The sequence below is a fragment of the Schistocerca serialis genome, chromosome 3, assembly GCF_023864345.2.
Source record: "Schistocerca serialis cubense isolate TAMUIC-IGC-003099 chromosome 3, iqSchSeri2.2, whole genome shotgun sequence".
NCBI classification, from domain to species: Eukaryota; Metazoa; Arthropoda; class Insecta; order Orthoptera; family Acrididae; genus Schistocerca; species Schistocerca serialis.
In genome coordinates, this window is record NC_064640.1 from 862,967,010 (window position 1) to 862,992,207 (window position 25,198).

Consider the following 25,198-nt stretch of genomic DNA (forward strand, 5'->3'; position numbering starts at 1 on the left):
CTATGAAGTGACTTTTCCAATGTCTTATGCATAAGCTGCTTTTGTAGACAACAGGACGAATAGCAAATGCAATACACGTAGGTGTTAAAACTATGTATATCTTTCTGGTTTTACCTCTTTAGATATAGTTCATTGTAACATGTGAGAGAGAGTTGATTGCTTTAATCTTTCCACATAATGAACATTTGGGAAAGATGAATTTCATGTGTCTGTTTGTTGACATTTGATCTGGAAGTATATAAGGTATAATCTGTGGTATTCAATGTCTCCTGACTGTGTGCATTCCTCCCAATAGCTTCTTCTCTTCAGAAACAATTCTGGCCTAAAGTAATAAGCTATGAAGAGAAAACTGTTGGAATTTTGTTAGAACAACGGTTCGCATTAATTTTCAGAGGTGAATGAAGAAGAAAGGACAATATGTGGCTTTTGGAAAAGTGGTATTAGCAGTGCAAGGCACAGCAACTGTAGTCTGTACATGATCAACAAGGTGAAGATAAAAGGTTAACATGTTCAAACATTTTCAAGTTAAAATGAAACTGAAAAGGTGTCTTGCATAAGGTGGAATTCCTTGTCCTATTCTGAAAATATCAGTAAGTGAGAAAAAAATTCTGAACAGTGAGAGACAGCAACTGCTTCAAATGGAATGGCTAAAAAGGAAAATATCATCCAACACTAGCCAGAAATCTTATGACCCATTTTCTGGGTATTTAAGGAATAAAGGAGCTGCTGTGGGTAGGACAGCCTACTGTGATTTGGTCATTGGAGTTTTTCTGAAGAAACTATAGAAAACATAGTAACAAATACCAAACATGAGATAGCGTGGACCAAAATATAAACACACTAGAGCTGCAAGTGATCATCATTTACTCCTGGCAGTAACACTGTAAAAATTTCAGTATTTGTAGGTTTATCTTACTTTGCTGGAGTGTACAAAATGAGGATTATGCTCACCAGTGAAATCTTTCACCAGTATTTATAAACTGATTTTTTGAGAGACTGTGCCTGAACCTTATTTTAGATTTCTCACTACAATGGTAAAGTTTGAAACTACTTAAAGATGTGCGAGAGAATAATGCCATCTTATAATTATGATCCATGAATTACATCATTACTCTATGAAGAAATGTTTTAAACTACAGAGACTATCACTGTGCTGTATCAGGGCACATATGCCGACAAGGGAAAAAATTCTGATTTTTCTTGGATTTCCCAGTTAAAAATGCACTCCCCCCCCCCCACGTGAAAATACACTTTTCCCATGGAACTGTAAAACTTATCAATCCTTGTAATGGTAAAGGTTTCATAGACCAGTGTAGAACTTCCTGGCACTTTAGGGAAAAAAAAAAAAAAAAAAAAAATGAATATTGGAAAGATCTTCGATGCATTGTAACATGTACACTGCATATTAATTCCACCAAACACAGCAAATTAGCTTCCAAAGCATTGAAATCGATATTGCGATGCACTTTTGTCAACCAATCATAACACCATGTCACGTCCTTATGCCAGTCAAGAGCAACAGCATGAACACACAAAGAGGAAAAGTTAATGGTTTAAATTAACACACATGTAGTATAGCTACAGGAAAGGCTAAGTTTTCACATACATAATATTGGTCTTTTTTGAGTATGTTTCCCTTTGTGATATGGCAAAAATGAATGTGCCAGCAAAATTTAATGACATAAATGCCTGGTCTTCTGGGCCCAAAATTTTTGTAAGTTTTGAATGCTAGTCAAACACTCTGCAGTTTAAGAAATTCATCACACATTCTCACATGTAACATAATTCATCTTGACTAAGAGGAATTTTACTTTGAAAGTAACCTTTCTCAAACCACCATTCACAATATTTTCCCATGAACTGTTAGAAATAGATTTGCTTGACCAGTTGCCAGAAAACACGCGTTACTGCGCACTCGCATCTACAATGTCATAGGAAGCCAGTGCTTGGGGTTTGCTCTGCTTGTATGCCTTTTGTCACATTTCTGTTTGGGATTTCGTGTGTAGTGGGGCATCACATGACCACGTGCAGCACTGCAGCATGTTGTTTGGAGGGGACATATGGAGTTATTGTTCTTAGGGCAATTGTTAATCATATCCCACTCACATAATGAATGTAAAATAAGAAAGCAGTCCTTGGTGAATATTCATTTCAAAACATGATTCTACAATTCAAAGCACCCTAATATTTTGCTATGTGGTGATTTTAAAGTGGATTTTTTAAATTTGTAATCTGTAATACTGTTGTCTAGCATTTCCAATCAGATTTACATCCATGCAGCACTGCAGAAAGGTTATAAGGACGAATACAAATTTCGTAAAAAAAAAAAAAAAATAAAAAAAAAAAATAAAAATAAAAAAAAATAAAAAAAAGTTTTTCATGACTTTTTCAAACTGTATAAAAAATTAACAAGGTTATTTGTGAAACCAAGAAACTGTATAATTGGCAGCTTATATTCTACTGCAGGAGTAAATATAAAGCCTTGTTGGGGGTTAAAATGATAAAACGCAGAGTGCTGCTAGTCTATTATTTAGCAAAGGATGGAATTTTTTTTAAATTTAAGGTGTAAACAACACAAATTAAGCAATAATGTCAAGCCTAGAAGAGGTACCTGACAAGTGTTGAAATACGTCTCATGACTGAAAAACACTGTGTTCCACGGAAAGTTTACATGTAAAATTCTACTAAAGATGTCAATATATTGCAAACAAAACATTTTATTCAATACTACTGCCCAAATTTTCCTGCTTACTCACCTTCAAGTGAATATTTACATAAGTTCATGCATACATAGTGTGAAGAGGTCTTACATTATGTCATAAAAGAAACAGGACATCAGAGGATACTCCATTAACATCAGAATTTAATAAACCACACTAAAGTCAATTTAAAGTGCACATTTGTATGCCCAGATTCACAATGAAACAGGCCCCCACCTAGTATTGACAAGTTGCCAGTACTGGTTTTGTATATCTCATGTCTGGTTCTTTATTATGGCATAATGTCACACATGCCAAAAGATGAAAATGTGCACTTGAAATTCAGTGAACAGTTGAGACTAGCCAATAGTGTGGAATGACACAGTTTGTCTCAAATCAATTGACTGTCTCTGCAGAAAAGATTAATAAAAGACAAATTTCTTTAGCAAGCTAACAAAAATAACTTTATTGATCTGTAAAGCGATTAATGTTTGATTGCCAATAACATGGAAGTAAAATAAAATCAGAAAACAAACTAATAACATATTTTGGTCTTCTGTAATTATGTGAGTGTATTTTAATTCACTTGATAGCTTCCAGCCACAGAAATCTATTTTGTTTTCATTTGATGTGAGAGAAAACAGTAAAATCACAAAATGTAAATGTGGGTCACATGGAGACCTGCCTAGGTGCACCAGCTATTGGTAGGAATCACATCAACATGACATCTCACACTCATTATAAGTAGCAGTTCAACCACTGAAATAACCCTCTCAACAGATATAAACCTCACTCTGATCTAAAACTGAATTTTTTAGTCAAATTAAATTTTCTATTTTACTTGGAGGAAAAAAAAAATGTTCCTTCACTTCTGATTTCACACCCAGCAAATAGGAATTTCATTAATGTAAGAAGAAACAACTACTCTCCACAAATGTCAGACTACTCCATCATTATCCCAAAACAGACAATGTCATAAGTTGACATGAATAGCTGCAGTGTGTATTAACTACTGTCCACCCTATATTGATCATTACAGAAAGTTCTGATTTATCATTCATTAATAAACGCAAGTGCACGCATGCACCCCCCACCCCACCCCGAGACATCACTCTAATGCCGTGTATCATTGACTCTACCCTTGATTATGGCTTCAGTTTGGCGAGGAAGTGAGTCAGTGCATTTCTTGCAGTATGTTATATCCAGCTGAAGCCACTCACTGATCAGATTCTGAAGAGTCATCATATTGTAGGATGTTGATTATCGTAATTTGACCCACTGTTCAGAAGTCCAGTATCCACCCTGTGTGATAGATAGGCAGGATTATGTTCAAAAGATGCAGTGGTGTCTGATATTGTTATCTTATCCATGGAAAGGGCAATGCTACAGTTATGTGGGACAAGCAGGGTTATGTTAAAGAGCGGCAGTTGTTATGGTCTGATCCAGTGTATCACCGACTCAGTGTTGAGCTGACAAATAGGGTAGAGAGGAAGACTAAAAGCCTCCTGAAGAAATGTTCCTTGTTGCAAGAGTATATCAAGAGCCTTTACTTTTGTAGTGCTATGCCCTATGTTATATGGCCAAAGATCCACTAGGGAGGGGTTGCTCTTGCGCCTTGTCAGTAATATTGATGGTCTGATAGACTGTAGCGAAACACCTTGCTAATCTATAAAGGCCCCTAGTAGGCTAGTGTGAGCACCACATTAAGAACTTGGCAGATTCTGTTTTGCTGATTAGATGACTGCATTTGAATGACGCCAATATTTTAGTAAGTTTTCATTTGGTTCTCCCTTCTCTCAAGTTTCTCTGATCAGTTACAGTTAATTCAGGTTAGGTTTGGTGTTGAATTAACTAATCTTTTTTGACGTGTTGACCTCCACTTATTTTTTGTTCAATGACCAGTTCTACGAGCAGTCAGATGGAGTTGCGATGGGAAGCCCTATTATTGGCAACCTGTTTACGGAAAATTTTGAAGAATAACCTCGAGTTGGCAGCATTGAAACCTGCATACTTTTTTAGATATGTAGATGATACGTTTATTGTTTGACTTCATGCACATGAGAATTTAAACAGCGTTTTAGAACATCTGAATTCACTCCACCTGGACTTTTGCTTCACTATGGAGATGCAAAAGGATGGCGGACTTCCTTTCCTTGATGCTGTTTATAGGTAGGCAACTCACACTGATTAGTAGCTTCAGGCTCAGCTTATAGTAAAAGACCGATCAGACATGTGCTGCACTACAGGGTTAGTGGTGATGATAACGAGGTGGCACCTAAGACTATGGTTTGCCTTACACAGGTGGCATTTCCAACAGGATCTGTCATATTCTGTGGAAAGACAGTGTGAAGTGTGTTTTTGACCTCTATCTATTATTAGGGTCCTTTTAGTGTCTATAAAGAGTGATCTCAGTTTGCGTAAGTTGGATGTCTACTGTACTCTTGCAGTTGTGTCATGTCATCATGGGTCAGACATATTTGGCTGTATGGTGGCTCTGTGTGTGTGTGTGTGTGTGTGTGTGTGTGTGTGTGTGTGTGTGTGTGTGTGTGTGTGTTTTTTTTTTTTTTTTTTTTGCATATGCTTATTATGGTATCTTCTGTACCCTCAAAACAAACATTACAGAACCACCCCAGCCTGAACTACAACCTCGAAATACTACAGGTTAGTGCATCATTTTAAAATAGCTAAAATTGTGACTTGTTGGGTCACACAACCACTATCTGACACACACACACCACATTACAGCCACGACTTAAGTCAGTATGAAGGGTCACATCACTGCTTGATATCACTTCTACACCATCTACAGTGCTCCAATGTGACCAGAGTGCTCTTTTAAATGAGTACCAAGTGATACACTGCAGGTATCAGGGGAAGAACCACAGTGGTAATGACCAGGGAAAGGTCCTCAGACATTGGCACTGCGAGGATCCGTAACTGCTGGGCTGCGGGCTCAACTCCAGTCCACAACTAGTAACGAAGGGTGAATCTTTTACAATGCAAGTCACTTATGACAGTGAAACATCAGAAAAATCTTTAAACGCATGTCGGCAAAATGTCCCGAGATAAAAACTAACAGGCAATACAGCAACAAGTGGCACAAAAGCTTCAACAATTTAACAGTGTATAGTGTACACAAACTGCATTGTCCTATTCATGGTTGGAGACACACTGTGTTCTATTAAAATGCAGTTTCCCTTTTAATTCACGGAAGTGCCTGTATGCAGTGATTTTCTACGCTAAAAAACATATTGAGAAAGAGGTTTTTAATCAAAAAAACAGAAATTATACAAAGCACAAGGGTGGTACAAAACTAGGTTTTATCTCTCTCTCTCTTTTTTTTTTAGCAGTTTTCACAGTTAGGCAGAGAAAGGAGATTGAGGTTCATCTGCAGAATAACATGAGACAGTAAAATGATACATGTCATATTCGTCAATACATTTTATTTTGTTATTTGAAAAATTTAAACTCAATGAAAATATAACAAAAAATAGTGGAAGACTGAAATGATCTGCAGTATTTTTAACAACACTGCAGATAACAAAATTCTTTGTTTTGCAATTCAAACTTGCTCACTTCATGAAAAGTACTTGTCTTGTAAATAATAATATTATTACTTCACTAAATTTTTTCTGCAGTTTATTTTAAAAGTAATTATGTCTGGCCAAGTGCAACACTTATCACATTACAGATATTTTTCAGAAAAAAATACAAGAATGAATTAACATTCAATTCTTGGCCATGCCAAGAATACCAATTGAGACTTTAAGGTGATGTTGTATTTCAGTCACTTTTCAGCCTGTTCATGGCTGTTTCTTATTACTAATAATAGTCTTTTGAACTAGTCACATTAAAACTTTTATTTAAAATATTTGTACTACTATAATTCCATGTAATTTAAAGTAGGAATACAAAATATAATTTTTAAAATACAAAGTCAGACATTACTTTTCAACATCACATTCACATTGGCAAATCAGTTCATCGTATACCCTTCTTCTTGGTGTTCCCTTCTCAATAGCCAAGGAATCAACACTAAGTAATAACGCAAAGACTAGCAGTCTCAATACTGGGCACCTTAAGACTAATTAAAGTCAGTAAAATGCACTGCAAAATAAATGAGGCTGATATTCCAATTTCAGCAACATGTAAACACCATTTCACCTTTTGATTATTTTTTATTGTACTGAGAAAATAATGTTTCAGAAAGCCCTCTTCCATCCCAGTCACCTATAATTTCCACATATAATGTATGATACAAAGAAGTTATTTTAATTTTGTTTTGTTTTCTAAATGGTTATTATATTGCAGCCTCCATGAACTAAACAGTGTACAACACAAGTGTAAAATATTATTAAAGAGAACAATTCTTGTGCACAAGAAAACATTGTAGTTCTATTTTAGAACACGTAAGAAATAATATAGCTGTGACAACATGAACTGAACATAGCAGAACAAAAGCTAATGAAGAAAGTCAGCAATATTCTGTGACCATTGCATAGGTGGTGCAATTTACTTTACACTTACATCCACCCAAGCCATGTTCAACTACTTTTTGTCCCAAAATGACCTTCAGACACTTATCATCATCTCCTCATACAAACAACAAACATTGTTACTAAGAAATACAAGAACCATTTTGGTACCAAATCAAAATACATTGGTAGGTGTCATGCTTAAACTGGTATCTGCTTACTACAGAGATTGACAGAGAGAGAGAGAGAGAGAGAGAGAGAGAGAGAGAGAGAGAGAGAGAGATGGAGTAGAGGCAGTGGGGGGCAGGATATGGATAAGGAATAACAATAGTTGATTCATGTTCATGTAACAGAATATCCTATCACAAATACACTTTGCCTGCAGGTTTTTTCTCTACACAGCAGATACCAGTGTGCTGTGGCAGTGGAGATAGTTTCGTATCTGTAGCCTTTTAACTTTGTCCATCCTGAATGCTGACACTACACAGACTGTCCAGGCAAGGAGACACGACTGCTACCTGTAATGGAAAAAAAATAAAAAAATAAAAAATTAAAAAAAATATTTTGTACAATATTTCTACGAACTATATTTACCATTTTGTGCGGAATTGCATTACAGTACAAACACAAAGCCTGCATTCACCAAAAAGTATGAAAAACTTTGCTAAATATTATTTTATTGATAGTGTCAAACAGCTTTTCAGAATTAAAAAGAAAGGGAGTGAAGGCACCAGATAAGACAGAATCTGAGACAAAATAAAGATTGTGCATAAAGGAAAAGGGAGAGGAAGTGGAAAGGAGAGGAGGGAGTATCAACAATGAAATGTACAAACCACAGATATGAATTGTACAGTTGTGTACTAATTCAGTACCACAGCACAGACATGAAATACAAAAACAGAGCTAACAGGTTATCTGTTACCATAAAAAGTAACAACATTATAGACAGTCAAAGAGCTGTCTTGAGTCAACGTAAACAATTAAAAATAGTGAGATTCCAATTTTGGTGATTTAAATGGTGGAAAATACTGCTGGTTTCACAAAAAGTAACATAGTAATTTGTAAAAAAATATTGAGCACTATTAGAGGGGAACGCAGATATCATAGTAAGGAAAAGTTGGCATAAATTTGCAAATGCAGTAGATGGCAGAGTAGTAAGCATATGTTATCTTTTGTTTCTTTTCTCACAAGCAGGTGAGAGTAAGTTGGAGAGAAGTAGGAGGATGGGTGAAGCTGAGGACCCAAGAAGTGGACACAACATAGACCACAGATGTTGACAGGCATACGAGGAAAGGAAGAGAGTAGGAGACAAAAATAATGAAAGGATGAAGACGCAATGAAAAGACAACATCACTGTATAAATAGAATAGACCAAAGCAGGGAAAAAGTATGTGAGTGTTGCAGAAGTTTGCAGAACAAGAATTTTTTCTAGAGCAAATTTTCAACCATGACTGATGATCTATCAAAACAAAAATTAGCTCCCACTTTCTGTGGCAGTAGTATAGAATTTTAACATTAAGACTGATCAAATTGTTCACATTTTCCTGTTTTGTGCTGCACAATATATAGTACCACAGGAAACAAGCTTCCAACCTCATCATTTTGTTACTTTCAGCCATAATGGCTATAATTGTGAACCGTGACTGTGTGGAATAATTATTTATTTCTAGTTTCTGCTAGCAGTAACTTTTTTTATTTTATGTTTAATCCAATACAATACAATGCATTTCGAACATGTTCTGTTCATCTTCAGGCGTACATACATACGTAAACATACACACAGAGAAATGTTACTTAAAAATAAACAGTTTTAAACTAATCTAGAACTACTTGTCCATTGTTTGTTACTGTAGCAGCTGGTGTGTGTGTGTGTGTGTGTGTGTGTGTGTGTGTGTGTGTGTGTGTGTGTGTGTGTGTGTGTGTGTGTGGGGGGGGGGGGGGGGGGGGAGGGGGTTGGAGGATGGGTAGGTGTATGGCTAGAAATCTAAATCAGCGATATCTTCTGCTGGTTTTGGTTTTCTTCCTTGTGGTTGACTATGTATGATATCACAGCCTGTATAGGATGCAGAGAGATTTGTATCAGTTGTGTGTTACGACAATAGTGTGAAAGGCTTTTATATGACAGTTGATCACTTACAATTTCATCATCTTGCTGCTTCACTTACATCACTGGTGTAATGGCGGGGCTGTTGATTGACATTACACTATTGCACATTGTATTTTGTCACTGATTGGCAACGTAATTCATGGCACAAATTGCTTCGACGTTATGCACACAACAGAAGATGGCGGACTGTAGCATGTCAGTCTGTATCGATTATCGAGGTTTTGTATCGATATTCTTGGTACTGACAGATTTGTAGTCAATTATTTACATTGACGTATCTTGAATCTATTGAGTTAGAACTGGCTCAAGACTGTTTAAGAATTTTGAGTTTTTGAATTCGGTTATTTCATTAAGAATGTTATCTCCATGCTTTGTATTATGTATGAAAATATCCATTTCTTCCATGATATCCATTGTTGTACTTTTTCCTATTTTGTGTAAAATTTCGAGGTTGTCTTCGATTTTTAAAGAGTGTCCTGTGTCTTTAATGTGAGTTGCTACTGCTGATTTGTTACATTTATCAAGCCTGTAGCAGTCTAAATGTTCTTTGAATCGGCTTCTGAAATTTCTGCCTGTTTGGCCAAATTAATATTTATTACATTGGCTACAGGTAATTTTGTAAACGCCAGATGCATCAAGACTTGTATCTGGTGGTTTTATATTGTGAATAAGCTTCCTACATAGGTTGTTGTTGGTGCCGAAGCTGATTTTTACTTCTGTGTTTTTGAACAGATTTGCTAATATGTCAGATACTATTCCAAGATATGGCATTTTTACATATTTGACTGCTGAGGAATTGTCAGTTGTGAGTGTAGTTTGATGTTGTTTGTTCAGTTTATTTTTTATCTGTTGCAACATTGTATTAATTAGAGAAGGATCATATCCATTGTTTATTGCAGTATATGTTACGGTTTCTATTTCTTGTTGGAGTTCTGTACGTTGAAGTGGAAGTTTGTGTGCTCTGTACAGCATTGATGTATAAGCAGCTTTTTTGTGGGAGGGGGAATGAGTAGAGGAGTTTGATATATTGGTGTCAGTGCCAGTATGTTTTCTGTAAACATTGAAAGCTAACTTTTGGTTCTGTTTTGATATTTTTATGTCAAGAAAAGGTATGGTGTTGTTTCCTTCCTGTTCAAGGGTGAATTGAATATTTTTATGTAGGCTATTGCATTTGTTAAAAGGGTTTGTCACTTCATCCTCTGTGCCATCAAATAGACTGAGGGTGTCATCTACATATCTCTTATAGAATTTAACTTTGCTTGTGATGTTATCATTTAGTGTTGGAATTTTATTTTCTATATGGTTGATAAATATTTCAGCTAATAGGCCACTGAGAGGGCTTCCCATTGCTAGCCCTTGGACCTGCTTGTAAATTTTATTGTTAAAAGAGAATTATGTGAGAGCACTAAATTAAGTACATCTACAAGTTGTAGACATGAGACCACTATCTCTGGCAGCTCTGACTGGAATGCCAAAATGTCGGAATGCATTCTGCGGTCTGAGCTGCCAGAGGTAGTGGTGACAATCATCTTTTGGGTTTGCAGCTCTTGTATTTCTTCCGTGTTTGCAGTTAAAATTGTTGGCTATATGTTCCACCTTCCACCTTTTATGCTAAAAAATGTTTTTTCTTGTTACCCAAAAACGTTTCAGCACCTCTGTGCCATCATCAGTGGGTTTTGTTTATTGGACAACTGCAAAAGTGAATATATTTTAGGTTATAACTGATCTACGAAAATGAGACCTAATGACAGTTTTTGTTCTTACCTTGATTTTACATTATATGGTTTTGCAGGATCATCAGTATAACGTCCTGCACTGATAGGTTGTCATCTGCAAGCCAGGCAATGTAAATGTGAATTTTATTAGCGAGTTAAACTATCCTTGATTTTTAAAAAATGTTATTTTGGTGTGGCAACATGTTTTATGCATATATTTGTTATTGCTCACATTTAGTTGTGACTGATCCTCCTCCTTTCCCGTTCCAAGGGCACTGCAAAGCATGTATATTAAATGAACTTGGAACTGTTTCACTTTTGCAATCGCCTTTTCACTTCGAAAAATGCAGTGTACATGATGTAGTTGTGTGTCCTAATACTGTTGGCATTCATTTGTACCCGAGTGAGTTTGGCATGGAACTTTAATTTTGTTTAGTTTTATCTTTCTTTTTCTGTGTGTGTGTGTGTGTGTGTGTGTGTGTGTGTGTGTGTGTGTGTGTGTGTAAGCTCTTTCAGCTGTTTGTGATGCCATTTCTGTAAACTCAGGACATGGGAGACACTCATAGTCAAATTCAATAGATCAGGAATATATGAACTCACATGCAACACTTGCCAGTCAGTATACACAGGGTAAACATGCAGGGACTTTATAAAACAAGATATTCAGAACACCTTAGAGCCCCAAAAAGTAACAGCACCCATAGCACATTTGCTGACCACCTAATAGTCCATAATCATTATCCAACTACAATAGCAACAGACTTAAAAATACTGAAATCCAGCCACAGCTTATACCCCAAACAAACATCAGAAGACATTTTTAAATGAATACACTACACTGTGTAAAGGCACATTATTTAAAACATTAAAGGCACTTTACAGAAAAGAGAGCAAAGTGAAAAGGCAATTTCAAAACCAAAAATACACAAAATGATCAGTCACAAAAAATGTGAGTAATAACAAATATATACACAAAACATGTTACCACACCAAAACCACATTAAAAAAATTGGGGGATGGGTTAACTCACTGATAAAATTCACATTTACATTGTCTGGTTTGCAGATGACAAGCTATCAGTGCACGACACCATACAGATCACGCGCGCATGCTTTTCTTTTCTGAAGAAGGCTTAGGCTGAAAGCTCACTGTGTAACTGTCTTTTCGTTGTGCCTGTCTGTAACTCAGCAAGTCATATTTATGCTGAGTAGTAATGTATCATTTCCTAATATTGCTTATGAATAATGTCTTATTGATTAACCGTGAAAAACATGAGAAATACAACAAAATATGAAAGTTCAACTAGGAATGTCATGACGACAGAATAAATATAAACCTAGTGATGGAAAACATGACCCACTATGGAACAACTTGCAACTGATAGAGTTCACTATAAACAGCCTACCATTTATTTAGATTATCTCGAGGCCTATGAGAAAGACAGGCTATTGCATGTACGTCACAGCATGTGACATGGAAGGTCCTACAAGTGCCAGTAGCCATGTATGGCGGCATGCAATTAACTATTTCCGACTAGTTTAATAATTCTTGACTGTGTGTTTAAATGCATGCAAGCTCTCGATAGCACACAACAAGTTAAGACTTTTAATGGGTACATTTTCAATTACATATTGATTTCCCATGTGCCCTGCATGAAGCGAAACATTTGCGAAGTGTGGCGGACATGCTGACTAATATGACATCACAAGTTCACTGCGCAGCCCATACTTCTTGTGGGCATTGAGATTATCTGTAACAACTTCACCATTAGTAGGTAATTTAATCTGAGATTCTGTACATATACCGTTATCTTGTTCTAGATGTTTGGCACAGTTGGCAGCTGGTGCAATATTTTTATCTGCCACCTTGCCTTTATGGAGGAGCATGATATTTTCAGAGGAGGTATAACAACATTTTTGAGAACAAAAATGCAAAGGCAGCAATATATAATCCACAAGGAGTAAGATTGGCAAAATCTCTTATTAGTACAAGGGGCCGAAAACTAGGTGAGATTCTGCTGAACTTATTACTCATTTTAGGACAAAGATTCTGATAATCAGAAGCTTGTTGGGGGTGACATCATCTGAGACTACCTAGGACAACAAACACGAGTCTGAAAAGTGGGGCTGTGGTTTGACAACAAGAGTAATATTTCCCTACTGCTTGCCATTTCCAATGTATTTTGCTTCTACAATGCCAAACACACATTGTATTGCACACACAGTCTATAACATTTTCATATTTGTGGAATTTACACAGCATTACAATCTTGTTGCAAGCTAATGAGCTGTCCTTTACGCACCCAATGACACACACAATAGTATGGACATCATTAACATGCACCCTACCATGTTCCTCTTGTGGGTTTAGAGCAACACGTTTCAAAACATCAACACAAACAATAATATAATATTTCACTGCAACATGTTGAGGAAGAAAGGAACATTATGGTTCAACATCCTGCTAACAAAGAAGTTATTAAGAGACTGAGCACAAGCTCAGAACAGGGGATGGATTGTGGAAGGAAATTAGCTGTATCTTATTTACAGAACCATCCCAGCATTTGCCTTCAATGGTTTGAGGAAACCGCAGAAAATCTACATCTGGTAGGCTACATGAGAAATTGAACCTTAGCCCTTCTAAAATTGAGTCCACAGAGTGGCCACCGAACCACATCTCTAGGTATCCCATACTGAGACTTATAAGCAATAATGCCAGATTATATAATACATACCACCAAAACACTTGCTTATCACATCAGAGCAAGCGCCTCTGTCGTCTCCTCTGAAGCCATAACACTGTAAAATGAAACACAATGGGCCACAGAATTACAAATACCGCAAATCCTGGAGGAACTTGACGAAATGGCCACCACCTTGGCATGTTGCGACTAGCTTCCTTCTGTAAAGAAAAAAAAAAAGCAACTTATTAGCTGTGTAGTCATCCTGCCTGACCTCCCCCCTCCCTCCATTGTAATTATTCTATTTCTTCTTATTTAGTTTATTTTATTCCTATTTAATTTATTTATCTTTCTACCTGTGAGCCTTTCTTCCATTTATAATCTATTTATTACACTTTACTTCTATTTTTCTGTCAACTTGCAAATTTTCTTCTCCTCCTCCTCCCCCCCCCCTTTTCCCCCCTCCATGTCCATCTTTACTTCTCATTCTGTTTCTCCTCAATCATCTTTGAACCCAGAGCATTAGTGAGCAATGTGCAAGCCTATTTTTATCCATCAACTCTCTCTGAAACACTATTCTTTATCTTTGTCTCCCTTACTCCTTGTACAAGGTAAGTCCCTCTTACTATGGGTCCTGAGTAACCTGCTTGGTGCCCTTCCTTCTTAACAACAACAACAACCACCACCACCACCACCACCCCCACCACCACCACCACCACCACCACCACCTTTTTCTTTTTCTTCCCTGGAGAAGGTATGCCTTGTTTCAAAGCTACGAGTGATTATTTTTAATTTTTTTTATCATCTGTCCTGGGAGTTGTCTCTCCTGAATGTAAGAACTAAACAAGCAAACTGTATCTGAATTTACCAATTCTTTCCATATACGTTTAAGATAAATCTATCTCATTTAACTGGAGTAATCCTAGAAATGAATCTGCTTAATTTTATTTCCATATAATATTAATTAGTTACTATACTTGTTATTTGACTGTATACTGCACAGCATGCAGTGTAACATAATACTACTTACTCGAATTGTTGAGACAGTGTGCTCTAGATTTCTCATCCGGCCACAAACATCATTCAAATCTTTCTGCAACTGAACTACAGCTGTTCTTAATTTATCAGTGACTTCCAATGGTTCTAGCAGCTTCTGTAGTGTTTCTTCTGCAGTCTCTGGAATACACTGATCATCTGTTGATAAATAAACTAATATATGTCTGCTCAAAACGTATATTTAAGAAACCAACACAAAAATGTTACTTAAATGTATTGCAATTTAGTTTAATAACAAACACTAAAAAGAGATTGTCTGGAACATTGGATTCAATGTGGGCACATTAAAAATAAAGCAATAATTCATTTCTATAAGGATTTCAGATGAAATTGCCGTGCTTTTGTTTAGGGAATCATTTTGGGTTTCTCTCCGAGTACTTAGGGAACCCATGGAAAATTGACATTGGGATTTCTGGACTGGGATTTACATATCACTCCTTGCAGATCTAAATTCAGTGTTTTAACAATGAACTTGTTCAAAAACTTTGAGAATTAATTTTTTGAAGTTGTAGAGAGAGCTCGAAGTTGAACAGGAAATAAGATCTAAACATAATGCAAACAGTGCAAGGTCCAAAATGAGCAACTATGGAATCTATATTAAATCTGTTTTACTATATCAACCTGAAGACTGAAATTTTACAGATTTTGTTACAGGAAATATTATTGTACCAATGACTAATTACAATATGATATATGGAATATGGGATAATACCAGTATTTGCATATGAATAATTGCACAATACTCTGTAGCAATTATACACACCATAAGTCAAGCAATTATATTGCACTGGCAAGTGAATTGGTCAGGACAGTGTAGCTGTGAACATGATTTAAATTGAACCTGGAAGGTTTTTGTTGCCAAAAACTACTGCCTGTATTATACTAGTATATTTAACACTCCATTTACTAAACAATTCAGCTCTGTCTGTGCTCAGGGTTACAAACTTGCAATTACTCACATTTAGCACTGTGTGCTGGCTTCCAATCACAACCTCATTATTGAATGTGGTATATGAGTCTGGTGACTACATGACAAGTTGCTGGAGATGCAGAATATTTTGGAATACTGGCACCATCATGTCTCCAAATTATATACTTGTTACTCCTAATATCCACCTACGAAAGAAATCAGTGGGCTGTTGAGGATCCATCTAAATGGCTAGAGGGATTCAGTGGAGTTGCTAAGTACAATAGGCAGTATACGTCTACTTTGACACACTAGTCAAGTAGTAGTTCAAGAGCAACTGAGACATGCTCAATAGATACAAAATGCACAGCTACAGATGTGAAGGGTATCTTCACAATAGAGAACTTTTTCGAGTGGTGCCACTAGATTAATACAATGTGGCTACAAAAGAGTAGCCCTAAAGAAGTTTGACAAATTTCCAAATGTCCTGTGACATTGTTAGAACAACATCAGGTTATTACATCCAATGTAAGCAAACAGCAAAAAAGAATAGGTACTGAAATTTCTGACCTTAACTGGTATCAACTCCAGGCAACAGGAGGCAGCACCAGTGGTTCAACAAGAGGTGCATCAATCTTTGTTACCCCCTCTCTATTACTGGTTATCCATTCACGTGAGACTTACACAATAGCTATCAAACAACAGACAAGCTTCCTAGTAATCTAAGTGTAAAAGTCACATAGCCAATTAAAATGTAGAGCTGATACCTCGAGCACAGTGGAAAATACATTGCATTTTCGATGGGCACAAAAACACTGTTGTCACGAAAGCAAAAGACTGCTTGATAAATATGCCATGAGATATCGACAATTACAATATCATCCAAACTAGCCTATTGTAAGTGAACAATGCCAGACTTCAGGATGAAGACCATGATTTGTTTCCTGGCTGAGGACACTTCCAACTGGGCTGCAGTTATTGCAAGTTCTCATGTAAAGGTTCTAGCAGTTACAATGAGGAAATCTTAAAACAGGGTCATCATATGGAGGTGAGGCCACCACAGACAGAAATCGTCCATGAAAGGAAATTCCAAAACTATCTTCATTAAAAATCTTCCTGTCTGTGTACTAGTAGACTCTGTGGCTTTCTTTTCTGTCATATTTGATGTCTGTCAACAAAGGCTGAAAAAGACTATTTTCTGAGGTTCAACAGACACACACACTGTTGAATGTTTTGAACAAAAAATATGTCAGTCAACTGGAATACAATTCAGAATAACATCAGTGACCGAACAAGGCCTTTTAAATTTTTTATTCTTCCACATATTTCAGGCATTAGAAGCAATTATAAGGTAAAGAAGATTGGAGCTCCCAACTGATTAAGTGATGTCAGTAAGTTTGAGTAACAAAACTGTTCTTGGCAGTTGTGAACAACTGAAGATATTACTATGCCACAGTTCTCTACAAGATAAAATACAGTAAAAAATTCAGAATTGCAGCTGAACTGTAACCGATTATGAAAGAGCCCTCACACTCATGAAAGAAACTTACATTTCAGTGTTTATCTTCAGTATAAAAATTGGATGGCAGCAACACTGGACTGCTGATTGCTGGAAACAACCACAACTCACCCCTAATGGTGTTTGCCGAGTAACAGAAAAATCAGTACAGGAAGGTCAGCCCAGCTTCATTGAAAAAATATCATTACAAGGGTAGCTACTACCCAAGCCCCAGTATTTCCCGTCTCAACCGGGGAGACACATCGATAGGTATTTCTTGTGCACACTGTTCTGCAGCCTCAAATTGTGTGAGAAGTACGCTGTTGAAATAAGGTCCACCAGAACAGCTTTTATTATATTTTATTTCCCACCACCAGTTTTGAGCGATGGGTCATTCTCAGGTGGCACCTAGATACAATCAAACTAATATCAGAATATATACAGTTCTTTGTTGTAGTATAATTATAACATATGGTATAAGATCTTAAACGTTATGTTTAAGATATAATCTACTTTTGTTTTGTCATATATGTGAATGTAGGCAAAAATTATAATACAACAAAAAGTTGTACATTTACATATGTATAAATATACAGGGTGGTCCATTGATAGTGACCGGGCCAAATATCTCACAAAATAAGCATCAAATGAAAAAACTGCAAAGAACGATACTCGTCTAGCTTGAAGGAGGAAACCAGATGGTGCTATGGTTGGCCCGCTAGATGGCACTGCCATATGTCAAACAGATATCAACTGTGTTTTTTTAAAAATAGGAAACCCCATTTTTTATTACATATTCATGTAGTACGTAAAGAAATACGAATGTTTTAGTTGGACCACTTTTTTCGCTTTGTGACAGATGGGGCTGTAATAGTCAAAAACGTACAAGTATGTAGTATCACATAACATTCCACCAGTGTGGACGGTATTTGCTTCATGATACATTACCCGTGTTAAAATGGGCCATTTACCAATTGTGGAAAAGGTTGATATCGTGCTAGTGTGTGGCTATTGTGATCAAAATGCCCAACGGGCGTGTGTTTTGTATGCTGCTCGGTATCCTGGAAAACATCATCCAAGTGTCTGGACCATTCGCCGGATAGTTACATTATTTAAGGAAACAGGAAGTGTTCAGCCACATGTGAAACATCAACCATGGCCTGCAACAAATGATGATGGCCAAGTAGGAGTTTTAGCTGCTGTCGCGGCTAATCTGCACATTAGTAGCAGACAAATTGCGTGAGAATCGGGAATCCCAAAAACGTCGGTGTTTAGAATGCTACATCAACATCAATTGCACCCGTACCATATTTCTATGCACCAGGAATTGCGTGGCGACGTCTTTGAACGTCGTGTACAGTTCTGCCACTGGGCACAAGAGAAATTACGGGACGATGACAGATTTTTTGCATGCGTTCTGTTTAGCGACGAAGCGTTATTCACCAACAGTGGTAATGTAAACCAGCATAATATGCACTATTGGGCAATGGAAAATCCACGATGGCTGCGACAAGTGGCCCCCATTTTATCGACGGCAACCTAAATGGTGCAATGTATGCTGATTTCCTATGTAATGTTCTACTGATGTTACTACAAGATGTTTCACTGCATGACAGAACGGTGATGTACTTCCAACATGATGGATGTCTGGCACACAGCTTGCTTGTGGTTGAAGTGGTATTGAATAGCATATTTCACGACAGGTGGATTGGTCGTCGAAGCACCCTAGCACAGCCCGCACATTCACCAGATCTGACGCCCCTGGATTTCTTTCTGTGGGGAAAGTTGAAGGATATTTGCTATCGTGATCCACCGACAATGCCTGACAACATACGTCAGCGCACTGTCAATGCATGTGCGAACATTATGGAAGGCAAACTACTCGCTGTTGAGAGGAATGTCGTTAGATGTATTACCAAATGCATTGAGGTTGACGGACATCATTTTGAGCACTTATTGCATTAATGTGGTATTTACAGGTAATCACGCTGTAACAGCATGCATTCTCAGAAATGATAAGTTCACAAAGGTACATGTATCACATTGGAACAACCGAAATAAAATGTTCAAACATACCTACATTCTGTATTTTAATTTAAAAAAACCTACCTGTTACCAACTGTTTGTCTGAAATTGTGAGCCATATGTTTGTGACTAATACAGCACCATCTATCACAAAACGAAAAAGTGGTCCAACTAAAACATTCATATTTCTTTACGTACTACACGAATACGTAATAAAAAATTGGGCTCTTATTAAAAAAAAATGCAGTTCAGATCTGTTTGACCTATGGCAGCACCATCTAGCGGGCCAACCATTGCGCCATCTGGTTTCCCCCTTCAAGCTAGACAAGTTTCATTCTTTGTAGGTTTTTTTTTTGTCTGATGCTTATTTCGTGAAATAATTGGCCTGGTCACAATCAATGGACCACACTGTATATGCTGATTATAGCTTGATTGTATCTATGTGCTTTCAAATTTGAATGAGAAACAAGACAGAATAGACAATGCAAGGAGAAATACTGTATCAATAATCAGGTCATTCACCCATTAGTGCTCAAGGAGGATTCCCCCTTCCAAGAAACAGGTAATTCCCAATAAAGTGGAGAACGTGCTATAAGGTGAGATCATTCAATCGTCCGATAGCCCACTATCCTCTCCTGTGGCCCTCATGAAGAAGGGTTGTTTCGGAAAGGAGACCACAGACAGCGAGGTCAGCGGTCTCATCGGATTAGGGAAGGATGGGGAAGGAAGTTGGCTGTGCCCTTTGAAAGGAACCATCCCGCCATTTGCCTGCAGCGATTTAGGGAAATCACAGAAAATCTAAATCAGGATGGCCGGATACGGGATTGAACCGTTGTCCTCCCGAATGAGAGTCCAGTATCTAACCACTGCGCCACCTCGCTCGGTGGCCCTCATGAAGAAAAAAGATGGCACATGGTATATCTGGTTTGGTTACCAATGATGGAAACATATAATCAGACAGTACACATATACATTGCTGTAAGTCAGTGACATCTCAGACTGTTGGAAACATTAGTATTATTTCTCCACAGATACACAATTTCACTACTAACAGATTATGCTGACTGAGAAACAATGGCCTCTAAAAATACAATGTTATGTTGGGTGACCTACGCAATGTTACTGGCACCCAAAAACACATGGTGCATAATATACTTTATTTGTTCAATCAGCAAGCTGCATGTTATTCACTACTGTAATGGACTACCATTCTTTATGTTGACTGACAAGCACGAAGAATCAATCAGGATAACTACCATGGTGGACTATTGGGAAAATTAGAATGATTTGGTATACAAGAGTGAATGTAAAAATTAATGTGCTGACAGTCATTCAGCAACACACTGAAAGAACCTGCCAAGGTCAAAATACATGTCATCACTGCATTAAAAGACATTAAGACTGGAAAGGGGAAGATACAACAAAAGGAAGATACTATCAAAGTGTAACTCCAATTAATGGAGGCAGCAGTGCATACAACAAATTACAATCAAGTATGATGAATATGACTGCTTGTCCAAATTCATTATGGACAACTACTTTGAAGGTGTTTCATTACACTCCACCTAATTACCCTGAGACTTGGTACAATACTAGACAAAATTTGACACAAATATCACTGGCCAAACCTGTACACACTACGTTAAGAGTTTTAGATAATTCATGTGATTAACTTACCAATGGGACATCTGGTGACCATTCCACCTGAATTTGCCTCATTTCAGAACACTGAACCTAATCTCTTGAGGGAATATCTTCACTTGACAAATGGGAATCCATGGTCAGTAGTGTGAACCAGCTGCCTTAGGCCTTACATTGCCACCAAGATAATGTTGACTTCTGTGGCTGTAAAAACTGCAGACTTCCTTGTGGAAGACATTACTCTGAATCACTAAGCCCCAGCTGTAATAATCTGTGATTGTGTAAAACAAGTGCCTGAAATGATTTCACATTGTAATAAAGAGTCACTACGGCATTTTCTTTAAGAAATTCAGGAAAACCATATACAACGTAAATCTGAATGACCAGATGGGGATTTGAACTCTGTTCCTTTTGGTATGGAGTTGACATTCTTAATCACTCCATCAAGAAGACACAAACACAAAGACGTTGTCAATGTCTCCACATTGATGGAAAGAGTTATCTTTGAACAGAGAACTGGTGGAGAGGATATAACCAGAAGTTGAGAAGGTTCATGTACTATCACGTGAAGGCCACACAAGAAGTTCAGGATGAAGACTATTAAACAGCAAAACACTGTTTTCCGAGTAAGGGAAGCACATTCCCAAAGCCTTTGTGTCATTTAGTATTGTAGCACTTAAGAGTCACTGACTGACGTTGTACTGGTCCCAAGTTCAATTCAAAACTGTTGCCTGAATGTGTAACTTAACATTTGAGAAATTTAGAATAGTCCAAAAGTTTCTTATTAACAGAATGCTTACGTAATTCCAAAAACTCAATGTTATATGTAAATACGAGCACATTTCACTCACTAGGAATTTATCTGTGACATGCAATAAATATTCTTTCACTAATCAATAATCCAGCCCTCAAATTTTATACAAAATCCTGGTGTGTATGTGTCATTATTTCAAATCGTGTCATTATTTCAAATCGTGTCATAACTATCCATATAACACAATCTAAAGTATTAGGAACATAAAATATGAAGAATTGTGACATGCTTTAATTGGGCCACTGCCTCATGAACCAAAACCTGAATAAACTTTTCAACTATGGTAAGCCTCACTTGTGTAATTTCTAAAAATAAGTAGAACTTCTAGCATTACATTACAATCAATAATAACCCTGTCATGAATGATTAAAAGTGCTAGCAACACTTGACCTAGGAGTTCACAGTAGCTAAACTGCACAGATTTAACTGCACCAGCTTCCACAAAGAATAACTTCATAGATCATAATATTGAGAGACACTTTCTATGCCTTTGATTCTCAAACAAATTTGTCAATTTGATTGAATAATAGCTGCATGGTGGTGTTCTCCTTCCATTGCTACCTCTGAAAGTTTGCAGTGTTTCTATTTCAAATATTTGTTTGTTTGCGAAACAGTTGTTTGCAACAGGAGAAAGTATGAAATTTGGCACACTGATAAGAAATGTGAAAATGGCAAAGAAAATGCTCCACAAACATATACACCAATGGTGTGTATTACAACATGAACAAATGAAGATTATGAGGAAATGTATGATAGAGTGACAAACAGACTGCAGACTAAGTAGTTACCAAATTGCATTTTCTATTTTTTTAATTCCTCTTACCACTGACCTAAAATAACATCCTTCACAGCATGAACTGTACTTTCATATTCCACACACTGCACCAGCTGTAAAATTTCTCAAGAATTCTTCTGGAAATATAATGCTGATATAAAATCATTTCTGGTTTTTTGCCACGTAAAATTACAACAGATTTCAGCTTCTGAAGATGGAGGTTCACGTAAAACAGTTCTTGTTTATTGCAAAAACAGTAAGAGACAAGTAGCACAAAAATTTGCAATGGTAAGTAATACAAGATCAGGTGGAAAATATTAGTTTCTCCTGAGTCGAAGTCCATGCTGTCAGTACATGGGAGTCTTTCTGATAAAGGAATGAAGAGTAGTAAAATAGGTGAAGTATAATGCAATATCAAGGTGCTTACCTGTTTGTATGTTTACTCGTTGATTGTTACGTTCACGAGAACGTCCTCTTTCCTGGTACGTTGCTCTGGCATTTTGACATGCAGCCTCTATAGATTCAGGGTTATGCCTACCCTTCAGACTACTTGGCTTCTTTTTATAACCATTTGAGACTACAGAAGGCTGATCAGTGTAGACAGGATCACTTCCATTAACAGCATCAGTCACGGTTGGTGGTGGTCTAATTGTAACTTTTAGTGCTGTTTCTTTAGAGGTATTGTCTGGTTCTGCCTGCATAAGTAAAATTATTTTGAAATTTTAAAATTTTCAGAGTTTAGAAGTATTCAAAAATGTGAAACATATACATAAAAATATATCAGAGTTTGGGACGAAAAATTTTATGCAAAAATCCAGTAACCAATAAAACAACTGGATATGTTACTATTTAACCATGAGCAAACCTCCAAGTTTATTTCTGACAGACTTTCCTTAATAGAACTAATTCTGCTGCATGACTCCACAGGGACATAGGTATATTATGGTACTTATATAGACAAACTAACTATAAATATTATTATAATTTAAGCCACAACAAATCATAAAGTAAAGAAGGCTCATAAACACATTTCATCTTGTATCAAAATGTAAATTTTCAATTCAGAATTAAAAAGTACAGATCATCTTATATTGGATATTGGTGCAGTCAAAAGTAATTTTAAATTAACGCTGTTGTACACATCAAACTGTATTCTGAAGATGCGTATGGCCAATGACTGTACCTCAACTGTGTCAATGAACTCTTCATCGTCATCCTCATCCATCTCATCTAGTTGCGGTGAAGGACTGTAGCTGCTTGCTGGACTTGTTTCAAGACTTGATGTCAAAGGATGGCCATTTGTTGTAATTTGTATTCTGCTGGGTGATGCCTCTCTTGATGCTACCAAAATAAGCAAATTAATTTGATTCATTTTATTATACTTGGCCTAACGTAACAAGTAACCTACAACCACTTACATATATTAAAATTTTTGCTTAATCATTCTCATAATAATAATTATGTGGGTTCTACAGCACGCACAAATATGATAGAAATGATACTGACAAAATTGATGAAATTAATATGATAACTGAAATTCTGGACAGAGTATAAACAGTGGCATCAGGGAAACGAGGAGCTGAGGAACAACTAAGATGGGAGACAATAGCAGCAGAGGGTCGGAATATGTGGACAGAGTTCACCCAAATGCAGGCACAGGAACATGTGTGTTGTACACAGTGATGGATACAAAGAGGAGAGGAGAGAAGAGAAGAGAAGAGAAGAGAAGAGTTGAGGGGGAAGCAAAAGAGAGGAGTGGAGGTGAGGAGAAGGGTGGGAAAAGGAGGGGCAACAAGAGATAGAGCAGAAGTAATATTGAAGGGGGCATTGTGTGAGAAGGGGTGGGAGCAGAGGGATGGCAACAGACAAGAGAAGTGAGGAGAGTGTAGTAGGTGGGTGGTGGGAGCGGGGCCGGCGCGGGGGTGGTGGGAGCGGGGCCGGCGCGGGGGTGGTGGGAGCGGGGCCGGCGCGGGGGTGGTGGGAGTGTCAGTCCCCAATCCTCCGAAACTAACTATTTAAGCATAGAGCAGATTGAGGCGTGCGTGGCTCGTCTTCGTGCCATCTCTTATTTAACATCCTGTTTTCACCGTACTACCACCTCGTTACGTTAATTTCAATTACTGATGTCACTAAGTTCCTGCCTTGCCGGCCCATGTGCGGCGGCAGCAGCAGCAGCAGCAGCAGCAGCAGCAGCGCTTATCGATATAGGCCTTGCCATATTATTTTTGCTGGACTGCTATTACTTCCAGGTTATTGTGCGTCGTCGGGTGGAGTTGGAACATGCCAGCAGTGGAGTTCGGACTAGCCAGTCGGAGAGTTGGGATACGGCAGAAGTTCAGTCAGGTTGGAGTGGCAGGGAAGTTTGGATAGCCATGACTCGCCCGACGGTTGCCGACACACATGGCTTCAGTGGGGACAGTCTCTGTTGATTGTCGGTTGGTCGTCTTACATGACGACGTGTATTTGCTCACTGATCACTTATGAGTCGGCAGTGTGTGTCTCAACTCATGGTTCGTCCTTGTGATTGTACAGTCACTGCTTTATCATTGGTCGTATTCTTTGTCCAAGTGTTTGTGAAATTGTGTGTAGCACGTGATGTCGACGGCCCCGCTATTTCAGTGCTGTATCTGTGCTGATGTGTAGCTGTTGGTTGGTTGGCGCAGTCGCATTGTAGCTCCAGTGGGGCATGCAGCACCAAGAAGGCACGGATAGCCATCACTTGCCAATGATTGCCAACACACATGATTTGAGTGGGGACAACGTTGGTTGATCGTCGGTCGGTCATCTTGTCGGATGACGTGTTTTT

At 37.6% G+C, this 25,198-nt stretch overlaps 1 protein-coding gene across 2 annotated transcripts in view; it reads right to left on the reverse strand.

Annotated features, from left to right (window-relative positions):
- Positions 1-5,948: 5,948 nt before the first annotated feature.
- Positions 5,949-25,198, reverse strand: part of LOC126471002 (acyl-CoA-binding domain-containing protein 5) — a 148,660-nt gene continuing 129,410 nt past the window's right edge. For both annotated transcript variants that reach the window (XM_050099054.1, XM_050099055.1), the window contains 5 exons: positions 23,576-23,733; positions 22,820-23,087; positions 14,707-14,870; positions 13,731-13,897; positions 5,949-7,692 (listed from right to left, as the gene is read on the reverse strand). In XM_050099054.1, coding sequence (XP_049955011.1) covers positions 13,754-13,897; positions 14,707-14,870; positions 22,820-23,087; positions 23,576-23,733 — 734 coding nt within the window. In that variant the 3' untranslated portion in view covers positions 5,949-7,692; positions 13,731-13,753. The remainder of the gene's footprint in view (positions 7,693-13,730; positions 13,898-14,706; positions 14,871-22,819; positions 23,088-23,575; positions 23,734-25,198) is intronic.